Below are 18,206 nucleotides of genomic sequence, written 5' to 3' on the forward strand. Positions count from 1 at the left end.
ATTGGGAAGGGAAGATTCCCAGCTTCCCATAGCAGTCACATGGAAAGACCCAAGATATCAAAGATGCTTGCTCTTTTTAAAAAAAATCCATTTTGGCATGTATTGTGTTCTCCCTGTTTACACACAGTGATACTCATGGAGTTGGAACCTGCAGCAACAAAGTCAATAGGAGTCTTGTCAGGGACTTCAATGGATGCAGGATCGGACTCATGGTAGGCAATCCTAGATGTTTATTTTTAAAATATATAATATGATTTTGGAAATGTTGAGCTGTGCTCTTAATTCGCCTACTCACTTACACATTCCAAATGTTACCCTCACCCTCTTGCCTCATTCCCTCCTGTTATTTGTTACATCTCCTGTTGCATCTTGTCTGTAGCTATTGGAGGACAAGACCTCATCTTACCATGTGTCTAATACATAAACGTATGTATGATATATAGTGTCAAAGGTAAATAATTGTCAAAGAAGTTAATTAAATTGCAGTATGTATAGTGTTCTAAGGCTGGGATTTTGCAACAGGACCGTATTAAGTACCAGTAGTTTCAACTTATTGTTAACATTTGTCCCTTACAAAGCTACCCACAGCAAAACCTTACCTTAAGTTCACCAGCCAAGAGAAGCTCCTTCCAAAAGCATCTGTAACTTGCTGAGGATGGTCTATGTTGCATCTCAAGAAACAAAGCACATGATCTCTGGGTAATTGACTTGAGCCTTGATTAACCCAAAATCACTCCCACTCCAAGACATTATACAATGTAGTGCTCTATCACATTTTGAAGCACAAGCTGTCATTGGAAAATCTGTATTTTCAAATATTAAGTATAAGTGACTATCTTCGACTCAAGCAAAGCCAGAGTTTAAGCTCTACTCCTATAGCTTTTCTCCAGTACATAATATTTTTTAAAAGAAATGTGGGAAACATTTGATAGATACAACTTGCATGTTGTACACATGAAATCAGATGACAAGATAAATACCAGTATGTTTAATAAAAACAGAAAAAATAAGAACATAAATCAGGCAGAGTTATTTTATGCTCTATTTACTCTCCAAGGAACATCACTATCTCATATCAGAAGTCACAGGATGCATGACAGGATGTAAAAAAAGACAAAAAATATATACTGGCATCAATTTCCCTTTCCCCCTCCTACCACAATAGTCTGAGTTGTATCAGATGCTATATCTGATAGTGGTATTTCCTAACTGGCACTGACCTGCTTTCAGATACAAGACTGCAGTTTGGAATTAGTTTTACCCTTAGTGTATTTCACATTGTCCACTGTATACAACATTCAACAGAAGTACTCAGACCTGGAGCCCTCACTTTTGAAGGTCATCTGAGAATCCATGCTTGACCTAGAGCAAAGCAGAAGTCTTTCTGACTCATCAGTGTTTCTGCGAGTCCAGAGCTCTCCTCCTGTGCCCACTGAACGGGGCTTAAGGGAAAGTGTTTCAAATTTGACATAGGTCTCTTTTGCAAGGTCAGCTTCCCTAGCAGATTTTGGTTTCCTGTGAAGTTTTAAAACTTTATAGAGTAAGAAAAATATCAAAGGTAGAGCAATCACACATGCCACACTGCTAGTCATGACCAAAATGGAAACTTGAGAACCACTCTCATCATTTAGTCCATCAGTGGAGAAAATAATGCATTGATCTTTTGTAGGTGGGACTCCTTTGGGACAGACACATGCCATGTATTGTGTACGAGGCTGCAAACCATCTATTGTGACTTTGTTTTTGCTGGGATCTGTACTCAGAGGCAGCATATCTTTCTCACCATACTTTGAGTACAATACAGTCACTGCAGAGTTGCTTGTGGCATTGATGGTTTTCCAAGTTAAGGTAACTCTTTCATCCGTTTCACTAATAACTTTTAGGTTTTTTATGGTGACGTTCTGTTCAGCCAGTGCTGCTGCATTCAATGAAGTCTCCTCATCTTTCTTGCTTGTTTCTTCAGACTTTTTGTTGTTTCCATTTGTTACTCCCTTTGAACTTTTTTTCCCATCAGCTGTGGACTTGGATTGTTTTTTGTCTGTAATCTTGGCACTTGTTGCCCTTTCAGTGGTAGCCATTGTTGTGGGTAGCGATGTTAAGGGTGGAGGAGGTGTGGTGCTTTTTTCAGATTCTTGCTTGGCTTCCTCCTGTGTGTTATTTTGTTGCTCTGCTTCAAACTTCTTCCCATACTTTTGTGGTGACACAGTCGTAGTGACAACACCAACCACAGTGACAGTAACAGCAGCTTCTGACATTCCCGCCAAATTTTTGGCCTTACATCTGTAGTCCCCTGCATCCTTGTATGAAATCCCTGTCAAACTTATTATGGACCATCTGACACCCTCTCCTGGAGTTTCTTGAATTACTAAAGGAAAATGAAATGCATATAGTAAAACAGTGTAACAGTAACATAAAAAAAAAGGCAAGGCTATGACATTACCCCTTCCATGCTTTTGCTATGTTAGAAAAAACCATTTGAACTGAACATATTGTTTTTTTAAACAACTTGCAGAACTCCCTGCCATATGATAGTATTGAAAAAAAGAGTTGAGGTCTGGTGTACACTACAGACCTACATCAGTATAACTACATCACTCAGGGGTATGAAAAATCCACACTCCTGAGCGACATAGTTATACCAACCCAACACTCTATGCAGACAGAGCTCTGTCGGCAGGAGAGCTTCTCCGATTGGCATAGCTACCACCTCTCGGGGAGGTGGATTAACTACGCCGACAGGAGAGCTCTCTCCAGTCAGCAGAGAGCATCTTCATTAAAGCGCTATAACTGCATTGGTGCAGCTGTGCCGATGCAGTGTTTTAAGTGTAGATTTGCCCTGAGGAAGGTTCAAAAATAAAATTAGACATTTATATGAGTAATAAAAATATTTGCCGTTTCACTATAAAAAACAAAAATGGTTAAGGGGATATAGGGTAACGTTTCAAAAGTGCATAAGTGACTTGGCAGCCTAAATTCCATGGACTTTAGAAGCTAAACTGACTTTCAACAAGACTTAGAACCCTAAGTGTCTAAGTCACTTTAGGAAATGGTACTTTAGTTCCTAAATCACTTAAATGGTCTTAAGTATCAAAGGGGTAGCTGTGTTAGTCTGGATCTGTAAAAGCAGCAAAGAGTCCTGTGGCACCTTATAGACTAACAGACGTATTGGAGCATGAGCTTTCGTGGGTGAATACCCACTTCTTCGAAAGCTCATGCTCCAATACATCTGTTAGTCTATAAGGTGCCACAGGACTCTTTGCTGCTTTTAAATGGTCTTAAAGGTTTCACCCATCAGCTCTTATGCTTAAGGGTAAAATCTTACTGCTAACTGCCTGGGGTTAGCAAGAAACGTCCCCCCATGGGTAGTGAAGTATCAGAGGGGTAGCCGTGTTAGTCTGGATCTGTAAAAAGCAACAGAGAGTCCCATGGCACCTTTAAGACTAACAGATGTATTGGAGCATAAGCTTTTGTGGGTGAATGCCCACTTCGTCGGATGCATGTAAGCACCCTATGCAGACAGAACTCTGTTGGCAGGAGAGCTTCTCCGATTGGCATAGCTACCTACCCCATGGGTAGGTTATTGCATAATTACCCATTATGGGGCTTTACGCAACTGTCTGAGGCACTATTTTGGACTACATAGAGCACTGGTACAATCCCATAGGGCAATTATTAAGTCTATCACATAATCCAGGAACTTTATACACCACCTCACAAGGGAGGTTAAAGTCTAAACTTGTATTGGAAAGGGAATTATCCTGTTTCACCTAAAGGTAGCCCTCAGGTCAGGATTGGATCACGTGGCTGGAGTAAGAAGCAGCAGCCTGCACTACCCAGGCTTAACCTGTCTCGTGGACTGAACTTTCCCAGAGCTGTCTATCTAGACCACTTAAGAGTGTACACACACACACACACACACACACACTTTTAATTATTGTAAGCTCCAAAGGTGAAAGACAGGCACTGTAAATAATTAAACAATTGTAATGTATAACATATCGATTTTACAGACTTCTGTGTCTCCACTATTTGTGTGCTCTACAATGACAGCTGTGACATGAACAGCAAAAGCAAAGACAATTTTATATATAGCATTCCAGTTACAAAAGCTCTCCACCCAAATTTTGGAAAAGTTTGGATTTGAATTCACACTTCAGAGTTCAAACCCACCTCTACAGAATATGTAATCATCAAAATACTTTGAGTTATTAAAATAATTGAGTTCTGAGGCAGTTTAATTTCCAGACTTTTCTAGGAGCTGCAGATTTTATATATTCGCTAGCTTCCCCTACTCTCAGACCCTTACTTTTTCTGTCTTTCCTCTTCTACAGTTCTTCCTTAAATCCTAAAGATAATCCTTAGATGCTAACCATGGTGCCATCTACTGGCAGCCTCCAATATTGCACTCTAACAATTCATTTCCACTGATATGCTTATTTTGTTTTAAATGAGTGATATTAGCTTACTGCTTTGAGTTAAAAGAATTTTTCATAATAAATATAACAATTTATTATTGTGGGCTTACAATAAATTGTCATACAGTTTCATTCTCACGAACCCATTACTTAGAAATAGGAAAACTTCTGAATTGCTAGATGCAATTACTAAAATTGGCTGATATACAAAAACAATATCAGATATTCACCGTCTCTTTAGTGTTCAGTACGGACATTGGTGGTAAATGACCAAAATTCAAACAAACTAATATTTATGACAAAGCCAATACTTACAATAAAAATTGCTGTGTTTAAATAGCTCAGTTATGGCTGCACTGGCTTTTTTAACTTGCATTTTGTACCGGAGACAAGCCAAAACTGAAATTTCAAGTCCAAACCACCCCCTCCAATTTTGGGATCCTGAATCTAAGCCTCCTATCCAGTTTTGGTTCCATGTCATGTTCTGAATTGGAAGTGACCTGTTTGCCCTGTTCATGTTCAGATATGGATGAATTTAACATAAATAGGGACAAGGAGATTCTGGACCCAAACGGAAGAACTATTGTGAGAAATATCTGGTCTTGTTCATTTTTCACCATTCATAATAACGATCTCAAAGATCATTTCCAAGCACAAACGATCAATGTTTCTAGGTTCTCATATTTCTTAGTAATAAATTATGAAATACCTGTATAGTTCACTGGTAAATTGTCTGACCTGATCCAGGTAAGTTGTGGGGTTGGATATCCAGTGGCATCACAGCGTAGCAGTACATTGCTTCCCAGAGGCGATGTGATTTTTGTTGCTGAAGTCATCACTGATGGTTTAAGACACTGTTCCAGCTCTGCTCTCTGGAACAAGATACCTGCCAGGCTCTCAGGTCCACTACAAGCCACAAGAGGATCCAGAAGTACAACAGAGGTGTCCACTATTTTGGAAAATTCAATTAGCTTTGAAATCCGACAGTCACAAAACCATGGATTGTCCTGCAAACCTTAAGCAGAAAAAAAAAAGTATACACTTAGTTTCAAGCATTACTTGGATTTCATTATTAGAGTGGGACATACCATTGTGTCTAAATGCTAATAGGGAGAGTCATGTGCCTCTTTTAAGTTCATGAAATATTCATAGATTCATAGATTCTAGGACTGGAAGGGACCTCGAGAGGTCATCGAGTCCAGTCCCCTGCCCGCATGGCAGGACCAAATACTGTCTAGACCATCCCTGATAGACATTTATCTAACCTACTCTTAAATATCTCCAGAGATGGAGATTCCACAACCTCCCTAGGCAATTTATTCCAGTGTTTAACCACCCTGACAGTTAGGAACTTTTTCCTAATGTCCAACCTAGACCTCCCTTGCTGCAGTTTAAACCCATTGCTTCTTGTTCTATCCTTAGAGGCTAAGGTGAACAAGTTTTCTCCCTCCTCCTTATGACACCCTTTTAGATACCTGAAAACTGCTATCATGTCCCCTCTCAGTCTTCTCTTTTCCAAACTAAACAAACCCAATTCTTTCAGCCTTCCTTCATAGGTCATGTTCTCAAGACCTTTAATCATTCTTGTTGCTCTTCTCTGGACCCTTTCCAATTTCTCCACATCTTTCTTGAAATGCGGTGCCCAAAACTGGACACAATACTCCAGCTGAGGCCTAACCAGAGCAGAGTAGAGCGGAAGAATGACTTCTCGTGTCTTGCTCACAACACACCTGTTAATACATCCCAGAATCATGTTTGCTTTTTTTGCAACAGCATCACACTGTTGACTCATATTTAGCTTGTGGTCCACTATAACCCCTAGATCCCTTTCTGCCGTACTCCTTCCTAGACAGTCTCTTCCCATTCTGTATGTGTGAAACTGATTTTTTCTTCCTAAGTGGAGCACTTTGCATTTGTCTTTGTTAAACTTCATCCTGTTTAACTCAGACCATTTCTCCAATTTGTCCAGATCATTTTGAATTATGACCCTGTCCTCCAAAGCAGTTGCAATCCCTCCCAGTTTGGTATCATCCGCAAACTTAATAAGCGTACTTTCTATGCCAATATCTAAGTCGTTAATGAAGATATTGAACAGAGCCGGTCCCAAAACAGACCCCTGCGGAACCCCACTCGTTATGCCTTTCCAGCAGGATTGGGAACCATTAATAACAACTCTCTGAGTACGGTTATCCAGCCAGTTATGCACCCACCTTATAGTAGCCCCATCTAAATTGTATTTGCCTAGTTTATCGATAAGAATATCCTGCGAGACCGTATCAAATGCCTTACTAAAGTCTAGGTATACCACATCCACAGCTTCTCCCTTATCCACAAGACTCGTTATCCTATCGAAGAAAGCTATCAGATTGGTTTGACATGATTTGTTCTTTACAAATCCATGCTGGCTGTTCCCTATCACCTTACCACCTTCCAAGTGTTTGCAGATGATTTCCTTAATTACTTGCTCCATTATCTTCCCTGGCACAGAAGTTAAACTAACTTTAATTTGTTCCTTATATACTTTTTTTTTTGAGGTTCAGGAAGGAGGGTTAAAGCTGTTTTGTTAACATTTGATAAACTAGATCTTTTCCCCCACAACCACCTGCGCAGAAAATGGTACATGAGTTGACATATGCTACACTAAATTGTACCATTTTTTCATTCCTTTGGAACAACCTCAGAAGGAGCAGCCTTGGTTAGCTGCCAAGTAAGGTGTTTCACCAGCATTTGGCTTCTTGGCAGACCCTTCAAGTACAAGTAGATCTTCTAACAGCTATGGTTGTCTTTTGACCTCCACTGCTCTCCTTCTTCCCCTTCATTGAGTATGGAGTTTTCTAAGCTTCTCTTTTCTTTTCAGGCACCTTTTTCAGTGCTTGGATTCTGGCTGAGGAGAGAGCAATGATAAAAGTGTTTATGACTTATACCAACTCTTCTGCCATTGAACAGAGATGGCTTTAACCCAACGAAGTTTAGATCTGGATCTGAACTTTCCCAATGTTCAGGGTTGTTTGGATTCAGAGATCTCGTTCAGGCCAATCTTTTAAATACAAAATATTTTAAAGTTGTGGAGGGACGCGGAGAGAGTGGGAGGAGGGCAGAGGAACTGTCGAAATAATTAAAGGATCTTAGCATTTTTGATGGCACACAAGGACCCTGCCCCTCCCCATTTGACTTCAGACTATTTGCCCTTTGATTATGAAGAGCATAAGCGAGGGAACATTTCTTCTATTGTTGAATTTGATATCAGGTGAATTACATTGGCCATTTTATAGTAATCTAGGTCCAGCTCTTATATTGGTGTAAGACAGCATAGCTCTGTTGACTTCAATAGAGAAATATCTATTTATACCAGCTGAGGATCTGGTCCACAGCGTTTCATTCCTGCCTTTAAATAGTTTCTGATTTGACTTTAGATCTTTGTACACATCTCCCTGGAACACTCCATTTCCTTTGAATATTAACAATAAATAGAACTAATTCCCAATGCAAGCTATTTTTGTGGGTAACACGGGATAGCCTCCAATGCTATGATGATGGGTGCATTAAAAGTGGGCAGGCAGATATAAAATAAAAGCTTTGCAGTGAAAACCTATAATTACTGGATACTCTGAACAGTTTAGCAAACCAGTCATGACTGAAACCCAGATAAGGAGACATAGTACACAGCTCATGATGTGAAAAGATGCATTAACTTTAGGAATAATTAAATAAAAAATTGGAATTATTCCATGTTACCAACACCTTTCTTTTTCCCTTTCTGAATATTTCATTTGCTTCTAATGTCTGCATTTTTAGAAAAAATCTGTAGATGTAGAAATACATGCTTCCTTTAACCACCTGACCAAGATTAGGTTATCTTAAGCACAAAGTCAGTGATTGGTTAAGACAGTGGTAAACCCTGACTAATCTCACCCTTTAAAACAAGACTTGACCTGAAGAGATTCCTTGACTATGAGTTTATGACATCACAATCCAATTGTACTCCTTCCAAACACGAGTGATTTTAAATCTATTGACTAATTATTGCCCACAAGAAAAGGAATAGGCAAATCCAAGAAAACTGGTTCAAGTATTGTATTTTAAAAAGCTAATCTCCAAAAAGAGAGAGAGAGAGAGCGCACACGCTTTGGAGATTATATATAGCTTTGGAGACGTTTATATATATATATATATACACATATACACACACACACACCCTGACAACCTCTGGTGAACTTGGCATATACATAAAAATATATACATAAAAGACCAGTTCACCAGAGGTGAATTTCAACAGGTTTCCTCTAACATCAGTCCATTCTATCTATAGCTGCCCCTTTGCACTGTATACTTAAGGTGGGAACGTGGGTAAAACTAGCAGGGGAAGGAGAAGGTCAATGTTCTCAATTTCCAGCCTACTCTCTTAGTACACAAGATAAACTTCCTTCCAATTCATATACGCAGTACAGGTGTCCCAGAAGCCATTAATTGTAAACAAATCCAATGTAATGCCCCTGATTCCCAGGATGTGTAAATGTACATGCCATGTAAGGATGTTGAGACCATTGTGCAAAGTAAAGGTGTCCAAGAACATAAGAACGGCCATGCTGGGTCAGACCAAAGATCCATCTAGCCCAGTATCCTGTCTTCCGACAGTGGCCAATGCCAGGTGCCCCAGAGGGAATGAACAGAACAGGTAATCATCAAGTGATCCATCCCCTGTCGCCCATTCCCAGCTTCTGGCAAACAGAGGCTACGGACACCATCTCTGCCAGGGTAACTTAATGTTACTTACCCACATTTCCTAAATATACATTTCCCACATATTGGAAAATTTGTATGTTGCTGAGTTGGGACAATTATGTCTCTTTCAAAAAAAATTAAATAACCTAAATCACATTTTTTAATGGTCTGATCCTGCAAAGTCTTACTCGTGTAAGTAATAATGATAATAGGGATTTGTAGGATTAGTCCCTTAGACAGGTAAATTATTCACCAATATGACTGAGTGATTGAAATATATAAGCCTATTGTGAAACTTTTAAAACATACAAAGGCGCACAAAAATATCAACAAATAATTCCACTGAAAGCAATTATGGTAAAAGAAAGTGAAGGTTGTAGGATTAAGCACTTAATAGTCAAGCACCTCATATGCAAATGAGCTTCTTAACTCAAATTCATTTCTCACTAATCTGTCCATGCTTCGCAAAATGCTTATTAGGGCAATACATGGTTAATGAAGTTTGTGTGACATATTAATGCCGTGTAGTAAAAAAACAACCTCCTACTTACAGAGACAAGATGGGTACAATGTAGTTATAGCCTTGACTCTCTAATATCCGGGGACCAACACAGCTAGAATGACACTGCATACACCATCCTGCTTGTGCCACCAATCTCATTGCAGAGAATTAATTGTAAGACAGCTTCTCAGTGTCCAGGAAACCCCAGCATGCTCTGGAGCACACTTATTCTACTGAAAGTGGTCCTAATGCCACAATCCTTTTCTCGGGTAATGCTCTCCCTGAAATCAGTGTAAGTTTTGCCCAGGAGAATGGCAGGATCAACTGCAGCATTTGTTCCTACTGCCGTCAAAAAACACAGATTCCAGACTGACAGGAAACAATGTTTCTCCTAGTGCAGTGGTCCCCAAACTGGAGGAGTGTTGGGGGAGGCCACAGGCCAGGCCAACCCCCCTCTTCCCAGGATGGCAGGGAGGGAGTGCCACCCAGTCCCCTGCTCTGCCCCCAGACTCGTTCCAACCCCAGCAACAGCTCCACTCCACCCACAGCCCAGCTCCAGCCACAGCTCCACTCCACCCCCTGCTCTGCCCCCAGTCCAGCTCTGCCCTCATTTCTCTCCACCCCCAGGCCAGTTCCACCTCTAGACCCAGCTCCTCCCCCATTCCCAGTTCTGCCTTTAGCCCCAGCTCCTCTGCTGAGCCAAATGTGCAGTAAGGGGGCATGGACAGGTTTCATTACTGGTAAAGTGGGGCATGGCAGGAAAAGTTTGGGCACCACTATCCTAAAGGAACATACCACTATTTCAGTTGCACAAGGGGAATTCTTTTCCCAAATAAAACATTCAACGCACATAAAATATATGCTAGGATAAAATCTGAGCTGTAATAACACATTAGGGAAGCTTCTTGTGGAATATGTTGTCTCATTTGAGGTATTGATGTCAGGACTATTTGAGCTTTGTTTTGTGCTGCATTAACCTCTAATAGTCATTGCGAAATTCTTATATATAAGGTGAACACTTAAAGATGTGTATTACTCAAAAAGGCAACTAACCCTAATAACCTGTTGAACTCTCTGCCACTGGAAATTATTAACATTTGCAGAGACAGAGTTTCAAAGTCAGGCATGTGCAACTGTACATTGACCTTTGAACATGACTAACTGATGCCTGGAAATAACTGGTGTTCACGAACATGTCAGATACAACATCCGAGGGTGCACAAGTTGAGTGCCTGCTGTCCATGTGTGAATGCACAGATATTTGCTCACAAGTCCAACTCACTCAAATACACAACTGCATGTGCCTACCTTTAAAATCTGTCTAGTTTTATTTTTTAACTGGTCTAGAGGCAGATGCTATTCTTATTCAGAGAAATGTCCATTCCTGCTTGATATTTTACAAAATGACCTGTTTTCTTCCTTCTGGACTGGAGAAAAAGAGTATAAGGAGATGGAAGTACTCCTAAGATATTGGAAGTGGCTGCTCCTGAAACAACCCCTTAAACGCCAGCAGCTTTCCACAGTAGTAAATTATGCTAAAAACCAGGTTAACTCCCCTATAAGGCCTCTGTTCTTTCTGGTTCAAAGAAGGTAGAAACATACAGCTGAGGGGATGAGGTGCAGTGGGGAAGTGAAGTTCAGGCATCAGGAGTAGGGTGACCAGATGTCCCAATTTTATAGGGACAGTCCTGATTTTGGGGTTTTTTTTCTTATATAGGCTCCTATTACCCCCAACCCCCTGTCCCGATTTTTCACATTTGCTGTCTGGTCACCCTAATCAGGAGACCCCAGGATTCCCAGAGTTAGAAGTTTGCTTTCTGCATGGACCCTCAAGATTGGTAGGGCTAGCAGCTTGTCTCCCTTCACAAGATGGCTGAGTCCTTCTCCCCATAGACAGCTTGTAACAAAACCTCTTTGGCTGACTTTTTCCCTCTTGCAGGTTTCCCAATAGGAAGTTATGACTTGCTATTTATTGCTCATATTGCAGTAGTGCCCAAAGGATTCAATCCAGATCCAGACTCCACTGCCTGAGGCACTGTACAAACAAACATGAGACAGTCCCTGACCCACAGAGTATAAAATAGAAATAGACTGAGCAATGAGTGACAAACAAAAGAAGAGACAGGGAAGCAAAGAACGAGATAATACGGTTACATGGTTATTTAGGCTAGCCTTGAGGGTTCCAGATCATTTGGAAGCACTGGATTTTGTGAATGAGGAAAGCTGTAGAACTCCAGACCCACTCCCCTTGCCTCTTTCCCAACATATAAATATACTCCTGCATCTGCAGGTAGAGACAGGAGGCTCTTTTCTTAACGTCTTCCATAAGGGAGACAAAGATTTTCGTAAGTTATCTAATTAGTTCTCAGATAAATAATTGTTTTCACTGCAGGCAGACAAAATGCAGTTATTTAGAGTTGATTTAATAACATTGTTTCAGTTCCACGGGTCCAACATTGACTCTGAGGAGGTAATCTCCTCACTCACATGATGGCTATTTCCAGCCAGTTATGAGCCAGGGTTTTCTTCTAATATGAAACCAACACTTAAAATTGTTGCACGATAAGCATTGATTTGCCATACATAGATTTGGTATGGTACAAGTAGACAACACTGTACAATGAGCAACTGACAAAGCTTCCTTCCTAATGAACCACAATGGAGTTTCTGTGCAAATGGACAGAAAATGGCCACATCCCACAAAGTGTCCTTATCGGATTCATTTGGAGACAAGCCTGGATGCTGCAGTGATCACAACAAATTCAAATAATTTGCTTCCTCAGTAACTCATTGGTTATTCATCCCCATCAATGCCTAATAACAGCCCATAGTTACAGTTGTGAATTATAGACTCCAATGTGTATCACAGAAGAATACAGTTATGCAGTCCCTCCTTCATGGGAAACAGAGTTTCCCTCACACCAGTACGTGCTGCTGTGTCAATATGGACTTTAGCTTAGAGGCGAGCTATGTAGAACATTTTCTCTGTAAATCAGTAACCAGCTTCAGAGTGTAATTAAATGCACATTATTCCCCTTTTAGTGGGTTGTAAAGTGGCAATAAATAAAATATTCAAGGTTCAAAATGAAACCCAGATGTTATTAACAGGTGATGTTTCCTCCACCCCAGCTGTGATGTTTCCTCCACTCAAGGCTCTGGTAACTGCAATACCATCTGCAGCCCCTGCTGCTCAGCTGGGGTTTAGTCAGCAGGGCCGGCTCTAACTTTTTTGCGCCCCAAGCAAAAAAAAAAAAAAGAGTGCTGCCCTCCATAGCGCTGCCATAACACACCCCCTCAGCACCGCGCTGCCGCCGCCCCCGCCCCGCGCGGAGCACCGCACCGTCAAACCCCCCCCCAGCGCCACACCGCCAACCCCCCCCAGCCCCCCGCGGAGCGCCGCCGAACCCCCCGCCGAACCCCCCAGCCCCCCCCCCCAGTCCCCCGCGGAGCACCGCGCCGCCAAATCCCCCCAGCCCCCCACGGAGCACCGCGCCGCCGAACATGCCAGCCCCCCGCGGAGCGCCGCCGAACCCCCCTGCCGAACCCTCCAGCCCCCCGCGGAGCGCCGCCGCACACACATCCCCCGCGGAGCGCCGCCGAACCCTCCCGCTGCCACACACACCTCCCACGGAGCGCCGCCGAACCCCCTCGCCGAACCCCCCAGCCCCCCGCAGAGCGCCGCGGAGCGCCGCTGAACACCCCCCCCACCGCGGAGCGCCGCGCCGCCGAACCCTCCCGCCGCCACACATGCCTCCCGCCGAGCGCCGCTAAACACCCCCAGTTGGTTCACAAATGAAAATGAGCTAAAGGTCTCATGCTAATTCCCCTGAGGACATTTTTGCATATTATAAAATCATCACATAACATGGCACAATCAGTCACGTGTGCTCAAGGGAATATAGGTGCTAGGGCTGCAAGGCTTGTCAGGATTAAAGCCTGTTAAACTTTGCGAGCACTCAACCAGATTCCACTATCTTTGCACAGCAAGGGCAGCGCAAAGAGACTGGAAGTTGGCTAGATCTCCCGAGATGAGGATTCTGATATGGGCAAAATCCTCAGCAGGTTTAGAGCTGACATAACCTCCCAGCTGCTGTATAAATTCCCAGCATGGGTAGATAGACACGTGCTAGCGCTGCTCGAGCTAGGACTTAAAAAGAGCAAGGTTGCCACAGGGGTACGAGCAGCAGTTCAGACTAGCCGCCCAAATGTATAGTCAGGGGGTCAAGCAAGAGTGTGCCAGGGCAGCTAGCCTGAGCTACTACAGCCAAACTAGCTTATTCAGAGCGAGCACACGTATGTCGACCTGGAACTGCACGTCACAGCTGCTGTATAGACATACCCATAGCCAGCTCCTACTCTCCTCCCTCCTGTAACCATCAGTGTAGAGGGAGTGTGCAGGGGTAAAGACAGAACACACTGTGCTCCAGCCATCACCAGGTGTGTAGATTAGAGCAGCCCCCACCTACGTGAAGGCTGGTTGTCCCAGGATCAGGGAGTCACCCCCTACTCCCACATGCAATCCATCCCCTCCGGACACGCTGCATCCACAGAAACTGAGTGCAGTGGAAAATCCCTCCAATTATACCTAGTCCTACATAGGATTTTTTTCTGAGCACCCAACGATCAACATATTATAAAAAACAAGTATTAGCCAAAATATTTACAGAACTGATGAGTGATTCCTGTGGGCCACACAAGTTACAAAAAGCTAAGCATGTTATACTAACATTTTAAGACATGCATTAGTATTTTCTACACAGTGTTTGTCCCAAACGTTAGCAGTAAAAATATTTAAAATGAATAGCAGGCAGCAATCAGCATAGCATAAGCAGCTTCACACTATATTTTAACTAACATATTTGCATTGATAGAACAATATTTTGCATGTTTATAGCACCTTTTATCCTGAATGATCCCAAAGCCCTTTGCAAACTATGGTCTCAATCCTGCAAACACTACACTAAGCTGCTTCCCTTTTAAAGAAAATATTTTGACATGTTTTATGGAGATATACCTATACCTATCTCATAGAGCTGGAAGGGACCCTGAAAGGTCATCGAGTCCAGCCCCCTGCCTTCACTAGCAGGATCAAGTACTGATTTTTGCCCCAGATCCCTAAGTGGACCCCTCAAGGATTGAACTCACAACCCTGGGTTTAGCAGGCCAATGCTCAAACCACTGAGCTATCCCTCCCCACAAATGAGGAATCTAATGGCCTCCTGAGTTTACCTAATATGACTCTCTGTGCTGCTGGATCTGTGTTCCTGGACGATGTAGCTTCTGAGAAGGGGGGCCAAATGTCCATTAGGTCGGATGGCAAGGTGGTTAGTTTGTTGCTGGATACGTCCAGGTAGGTGAGGTTTCTCAGGTATCTACCAGCCTCAGACGGAATGCTGGTCAATTTGTTGTTATGTAAATCAAAGGTTCTTAAGTTGGGCATCTCCACAAGAGACTCCCAAGGGAAACTTGACAGCAAATTCCCATCCAGACGCAACTCATGCAGCTGCTTCAAATTATAAAAGCTGCTGGCATCAATGTTAGCCACACAATTGTAGGTCACCCACAGGTATTTAAGGTCCACCAAGTAGTAAAAGGCTTCAGTGGGGATTCTTCGTATGACAGTTTTTTCTACGCGAAGTTTTACTGTGTCCACAGGAACATTCACAGGGATCTCAAACATATCAGGGTCATTACACAGCACAGACCTAGCACCAAACAACAAAGAGAGATCTGTATTTCATTACCAGAGACTTGCATCTCAAATACATAAGTGCTAATACCTTTTCCACCACCACTACTGCCAAAATATCAGATCAAGCGCGATCTTCTATGTTTAAAAGATAGCGACAATTAGGAGGTGGACTTTCTTTCTAAAGAGAAAATAAATATAAAATAGTAATGATACTGCTGCATTAATTCCAGATAAATTCAAATGCTACCTTTTACCCAGTCATTTTAGGGCCAGCAATGTAATTCAAGAACAGAAGGATTTTATTTGTATTTTTATCATTGAAACAGGAGATTCATGACCTCCGTTTTAATAAAAAGTCTATAATTCTGTGTGTCACTTTTTCTAATTTCTCTTCAAATGTGGAGATATGAAATATTTAAGGCACGAGGGTAAATATATTTGTGGAACTTTACTTTTGAAAGTAGGTTGAAGATTACCAAAAAAAAAAAAAAGGAAATTTTTTCAAACTGGGTGCTTAAATTTAAGATTCTAAATCCACAGGTAGTCACCTAAATAGAAATGGCCTAATTTTCAGAGGTTCTGTGGACTTTCTACTTCCATTGACTTCAGAGGTGCTGGGTTTTCTCAGAGTATCTGAAAATTAGGCCATTTCAATTTATTTTAAGTTCATACTTATGGATTAAGGAGTCTAGGCATCCAGGTTTGAGAATTTTGACCAAAGTTAATGTCTCTCCTTTCTCTCCATATAGATGCTGATTTATGAAGAACATCTCTTTTCCTTTCTCCCCACCAGAACTTTGTATGAGATATAGTACAAGAATAAAATTAGCTGAAATTGTAATTCCCAAACGAGCAACAATGCAATGTTGTGCATCTACTGTAAAATATTTCAAAGTGGTTAAGCTCTTTCTTTATCATCATACTTTTTCTATTGTCTAACAATGAGATAGAGTAAAGGAAACTTTTGCATTTATCTAAAACCAGGATTACCATACCATGGATAACTGGTTTGAGAATGGAATTTTCAAGGAAATATCGACATTTAGTAAGTTAGAGTGCAGAGAGAAGTCTCTGTAAAAACTGAAGATTTAAAAGGCGTCCAGCTGCTAAGTAAAAACCAATAAGACAAGATATTATTGCTACCTGTTAATATCCATGCACATTGCTTACCATGTAAAGTGGCCTAAAAATGGAGTAAACTTCCCCCTTTATACTTCTAAAAAGTAAAACTACACAATCTGCACTCATCAGTGGTGTCAGAGAATGTTATTCTAAATTTCCATCAACCTATTTTCCTATCATTACGTTGTGTAACGGCAATAAAGAAAGGCATACCTTGTTCCAGTGCCATCACTTCTGCCATGGTAAATGCAAGTGCATTGTGAAGGACAAAAACTGTTTACCTCTTCAAAAAAGCTAATCATGATGCATAAACAAACAAACAGATACATGACTACCTCCCAGCAAAATTGATATGAACAAAAAACTTTTATTCCCAGGCACTCATGTGCTGTGTGCTATGAATGTGAATGTAGACATCCATTTAGTAATAGAAGATTACACTGGATTATCTGAGATCTGTAGCTACTTAACCTTCAAATGTATCCTTAAAGGGATCAGTTGAACCAGCTTGTTCTTTATTATGTCAAAGGAACATATTCTGTTAAAATTATATCTATTACATATCAGGACATAATCTTTATAGTTAACTATATTGAATACAGATTTTCTAGATATATTTTGACATATCCCTTTACTTCACAGGGGTGTTGTGCAGTTTAGTTAGCTAATATTTGTAAAGCACTCTGAGATTCTGGAAGGAAGTGTACTATATAAGTGTAACATGTCAAAGACAGTACTAAAAGGGGCTAAAAGTACTGAAAGGGGCATATTCTAAGACTGAATAACTATACAGTGCAGAATGTACCTGCATTTTAATATTAAAAACAGTCAAGATTAATAGCACAATGAGGTTTTACAACTTTTTTTAAACAATTTTTTCAGGCTTTACCGAAAAGCTTAAATATGTTTAAATAATAGTTGAATTCTGAAAAGAATACAGATGACTTCATATAAAACTTAAATGTTAATAAAACAGTCAAAAAATAAACTAATTGTTGGTACTATCTACTGATAGCACCAAAAATATCATGTGAAGTGAAATCCCCTTAGATTGTGCTTTAAAATGTGTGTTCTTCGTTCTTCCTTGAAACATTAGAATGTTTGCTTTTTAGAACAGATTAGCGGATCTCAGAACAAACTATATTCTCTCTCTTTATTTTATTGTTAGTGCAAGGTAAAGAGTTCAACATCCAGCATTCCAAAAGGGTCTGTATCACTTTAAAAAAGACACAGGAACTGGGTAACAGGAAGTGAACTCAATATGTAAAGTAGTTGTAGTTGGATGAAGCAGTTTTAGTTGAGATCGACCTGAGTGTTGTTCATATTTTATATTAGCAGTAGACAAGATATTTATTCTCCAAACATCAGAAATACCAATATCAAGTTAACTACCACCTACAATTGAATCTTTGAAAAGATATTCATCCCTTCAGCCCTGAATAAACTGATTCCCAAGATGGCCAACCCTAGGCATTCAAAAACCATGAGTCAGGCCTCAAAAATCATGAGATTATCTTAAAATAATAAATTTGGGGGTTTTTTACTTGCCTTTTGGTTTGAACTTTTAACATGTGCTTGGGTCACATTTTCAAGATTTTTCTCCGCAGTCACAAAGGTTAGAATCTTACTATTTTAAAAATGAAAGCTGAGATTCTCACATAATTACTTGGCTCCAGGAGCCAGAAAAACACCAAATACACCTCTACCCTGATATAAAACTGTCCTCGGGAGCCAAAAAATCTTACTGCGTTAT

General features: G+C 41.0%; 1 protein-coding gene across 1 annotated transcript; it reads right to left on the reverse strand.

The window, feature by feature from the left end:
* Positions 1–1,298: 1,298 nt before the first annotated feature.
* LRIT3 (leucine rich repeat, Ig-like and transmembrane domains 3) lies at positions 1,299–16,782 on the reverse strand. Its single transcript, XM_065405817.1, has 4 exons — positions 16,667–16,782; positions 14,869–15,344; positions 5,125–5,430; positions 1,299–2,365 (listed from the first exon to the last, which is right to left on the reverse strand). The coding sequence occupies exons 1-4, from the start codon at positions 16,780–16,782 to the stop codon at positions 1,299–1,301; spliced, it is 1,965 nt and encodes a 654-aa protein (XP_065261889.1).
* Positions 16,783–18,206: the final 1,424 nt, after the last annotated feature.

This window comes from Emys orbicularis, chromosome 5, assembly GCF_028017835.1.
Source record: "Emys orbicularis isolate rEmyOrb1 chromosome 5, rEmyOrb1.hap1, whole genome shotgun sequence".
In the NCBI taxonomy this organism is placed as follows: domain Eukaryota; kingdom Metazoa; phylum Chordata; order Testudines; family Emydidae; genus Emys; species Emys orbicularis.